At 44.8% G+C, this 3,806-nt stretch overlaps 1 protein-coding gene across 1 annotated transcript; it reads right to left on the bottom strand.

Moving 5' to 3' along the window:
• Positions 1 to 2,470: 2,470 nt before the first annotated feature.
• LOC115322869 lies at positions 2,471 to 3,806 on the bottom strand. Its single transcript, XM_040214440.3, has 5 exons — positions 3,515 to 3,806; positions 3,326 to 3,382; positions 2,848 to 2,961; positions 2,648 to 2,761; positions 2,471 to 2,553 (listed from the first exon to the last, which is right to left on the bottom strand). The coding sequence occupies exons 1-5, from the start codon at positions 3,606 to 3,608 to the stop codon at positions 2,471 to 2,473; spliced, it is 462 nt and encodes a 153-aa protein (XP_040070374.1). The 5' UTR covers positions 3,609 to 3,806.

Raw genomic sequence — 3,806 nt, 5'->3', positions numbered from 1 at the left:
TAAGGAAAACTGAGCTTCCCAAGGGTAGAGAAGCAGAGGGTGCCGATAGGCCTACCGGAAGAGTAGCAAGGAGGGACATCATGTCCTCAGCACAGTTTGATTTTTCAGTCAGCTTGAACAAGTTGCTTACCAAAAGATGTCTGAACGCTGCTTGAAACTGACGAGAAGTAGAGTTTGCGTTTGCTCCAGACTTCGAACGTATAATAGCAAAGGTGTTTTCAAGCGTATCCTGGTTTAAGTGGCGGGTTAAAATGTAGGTGAAACCAAAATTAACTGTGAGGTGATTGCAGAGCATCATCAGAGACCTCATTGTTAAGCAAAAGCCACGAATGCAGTTTGGCTGCCGTCTACATCCGAGTACTTGCAGGGTTTCAAAAACTTCAATGCACTCTTTGAAAAACTCTTCATGGACAGAGCCATTATGCATCGCAGAGGCGAAGGGCGTTTTTGCCGATTTGTGGGAGCTATTTAGGCTGTCAAAGAGACGGTCGATTCTTTCAACGAATCTCGCTGTGTGAATAGCTGCAGCTGGCAATTGCTGGAACGTTACGAAGGCATACATTGCAGCAGCACAATGGTTGCTAAAAACTTGGGCCGCTAGTTTCACCGACATCTTTGAGCAGACCGTCAAATCAAAGTGCTTTGCGTTCAGCTTGGGCATCGAACGGATCTCAAGTTTCCGGTCCTTTTCATAAGCTTCCTTTATGTACGAGCTTTTTACTACTTGATCACAAACCTTGAAGTCATACTTAAATAGCATGTTTCTGAGGCACTTCAGGAGGTGCGGAGCATCAAAAAGGAAAAAAAGAGGTTTGCCGTTGACATCTATGTAAGGCTTCTCGGGGGTTATAAGGCTTGAAAAAAGGGAGATGTTTTGGCTCCCCTGATCACATACCACAGCTACTGGCTCCAGGCCAGCATCCACAAGGAGGCTGTAGCACTGGAAAAGAAGATCTTGCAGGACATTCGTAGGTGTGCCTTTATGAGCGAAAAAGTAGCGAAGTGGCTGCTTCCATGGTGTTCGAATTCCTTTTGCCATAAACACAAAAGCCTTGTTTGATAGGTTCGCACCTTGCACACCATTACTATACTCTTCAAGTCCTTCAAACCTGTCAGATGAGGGGTTGTATGAGAGCTCTTTTTTAATATGCATCTCATCAAACACTATGCTGCAGGCTCGATCGGCTCGTGAAAAAGAAGTCGCTCGCCTCTTTACCAGCTCGAAAATTTCGGGGTAAAATCCAACCCTCAGTGGAACACGCTGAAGCCACAGCTGCAGTGATCGGACTGATGGCAATCGAAGCAGTCGTCTACAATACTTATAGCCTTTTGGGCTATGAAAGTAGAGGCCCAAAGCCAAAGACTTGTTCTGGCTGCACCACCGTCGACCAAACCGGCTCACACCCCTCATCCTAAGCTGGGCCTCAAAGAGTGCAGCGACAGCTGGAGAAACATGAATGCGGACACTCTCAACAACTTCAGCAACAGTCCTCATCTGACGCTGTCGTTGCAGCCTTCTTTGCAGCCTCTTGTTTTGCTCTCGGACCTGTCGTACCTTGGCCCTCAGTGCGTCCATCTTTCTCTTGTCAGTGCTGCGGGCCTTGCTTGATGCTGCAAGGTGACAAATCACCCAGATCAGTAAACTGTAAAAATGTTTATATATATGTAAGTGGTGGCCAATAAGAACTTGCATTCCTTGTCAAGTTGCACAATTTTTTTTTTTTAAACCAGGTACAGTGAAAAGTTTGATAACGTACTTCATACGTGCAAATCAAATTTAAATAAGGTTAGCTTCATGCACGTATGGCCCAGGCAGTTTTTAGCTAGCTATAAAAAATGCTGCCTTACACGAGGCTTTGCGAAAAGATTATTGCATTACCATTCAGTGAAACCCATTCTGGTGTTTGGGTGGTTCGTCTGTGAAACTTTATGAACATTTTGTATACATTACTTTAAATATAATAATGTGAAGCACAAATAAATGGTGGATTTTCAACTGACTCCAGTTTGTAGCTGGCTGCCATCCGGCCTTGTGTTCTGTGACATAGTGCTATATGTACCCTTGTATGTACCGCCAACTTTCAGAATAAATTTTAGTATCTTCAAGTCATCTAATACCTATAACTAGCCTTGGTTGTTTATGTTCGACGACTAATAATTTGTGCACTTTAACAATACAAAACAAAAAGGTGCAAGAGGTAAAATGAAAGAACACTTACCTCTGTGAGAAAGTACACCGGCACTGCTAGAGAGAGAGTCCTCAGGTGACGGTCCATAAATCGACGGCGCCATGTCAGCCATGTCTCCGCTGGACTCGTGAGCAGGAACAGCATTTTGAGGAAGGGCGTAGCTATGATCAGCTTCAAAATAAATAGAAAAAATAGAAAGTGCTGTTACAATAACTGTAGTAAGAGCAAACAACACAAAAAAGTCAGAACAACAAGGCGCGCAAAAACGCCCTGCTCTCCCATCACTTACCATGAGCCTCGAGTGGACTGTTCTCTAGTGGGAGACAGGAATATGTGTGGTCCCATGAAGCTGACGAACATCCCTCTGCGAAGGTAATGTGAAAACAGTGAATTAGTGGTTGAATTTCAGATTCATTCTAATTTTTTAACATCTGAAAATGAAAAAAAAAAAAAATTACCTTCTTCCAGGGACAGCCCGATTTCGGAAGACTGGTCGTCAGGAATGCCACAGGAACTCTCCGAGTCTGGGCGGCTGGAGGATGTGCAGCTCGATGAAGATAGAGAACTCCTCCCTGCATATTTAACACAAAGTTATTGAAGGAGTAGCGGTTGAATTCTTGGTTGATTCTCCTATTTTAAAATCTGAAAAAAAAGTCACCTTCTTCTAAGGACAGTTCCATTTCGGAAGACTGGTCGTCAGGAATGCCACAGGAACTCTGGGAGTCCGAGCGGCCCGGGTATCGGTAGGTCGGTGGGGCTGGAGAACTCCTTCCTGCAAATTTAATATGAAATTAGTGAAAGAGTAGCGGTTGAATTTCTCCCCAATTCGCTTATATTTAACATCGGAAAAGGGAAATAACCTTATTTCAAGGACAGCTTCATTTCCGAAAGCTGCTTGTCAACGTGGACAATGCAGGTCTGTGGGCCCATATTGGAGTCGCTTTCTCACCTGAGGTTAAAAATGTAGTAAATGGGGCCTGGAATGAGACTCAATCAATGACTCCTATCTGATTCCCCACATTTGTCCAAGCACACTTTATTCTATAGCAAAATGCTCAAGTGATGAAGAACATGAACTAACACAGTGGTGACGGCATTTGCTGCCTCTTTATGGTAGGTACAGCGAAAAAGCTCACCATTTGCCACTGCAGAAACTGTACAGCTCTCGCTTGAAACTTCGCCACGTGTCGTTTCTGTGAAATTGCATAAATGTTACAAGTCCACAAAAGCAATTTTTCGGGCCCATGTGCTAACTATTTCCCTAATCAGTGGGCCTTGACATGGTTATTCTCAAAGCGCGTCGGAAGGTCTAGTGGTCTGGTCACCTTCAGGGGCAAGCACAGTCGGCACTGCATTGTGGCGTAGGTATCCAGGCCGCAGGAAAGCTGACGCCTTGAAATGTAAAGAGCAAACAACCATGTTTCGTAGCTGCCATGGAGTCTTCCCCTGTAGGCCCCGGTTGTTGGAGAACCGAACCCATGCTTCACGCCTGCGGATAAAGCGCGGTGCTATCTAAGTGTCTTGCGTACTTGCAAAGAGCAAATGTAGCCAATATGTGCACACACCAAAGCAAATCGGAGCGAGGACATTCACAGATTAGTGAGCAAAACTCTCTGT

This window comes from Ixodes scapularis, unplaced genomic scaffold (genome assembly GCF_016920785.2).
Source record: "Ixodes scapularis isolate PalLabHiFi unplaced genomic scaffold, ASM1692078v2 PGA_scaffold1__304_contigs__length_218370807, whole genome shotgun sequence".
In the NCBI taxonomy this organism is placed as follows: domain Eukaryota; kingdom Metazoa; phylum Arthropoda; class Arachnida; order Ixodida; family Ixodidae; genus Ixodes; species Ixodes scapularis.
This window is presented reverse-complemented; position numbering and strand designations above follow the sequence as displayed.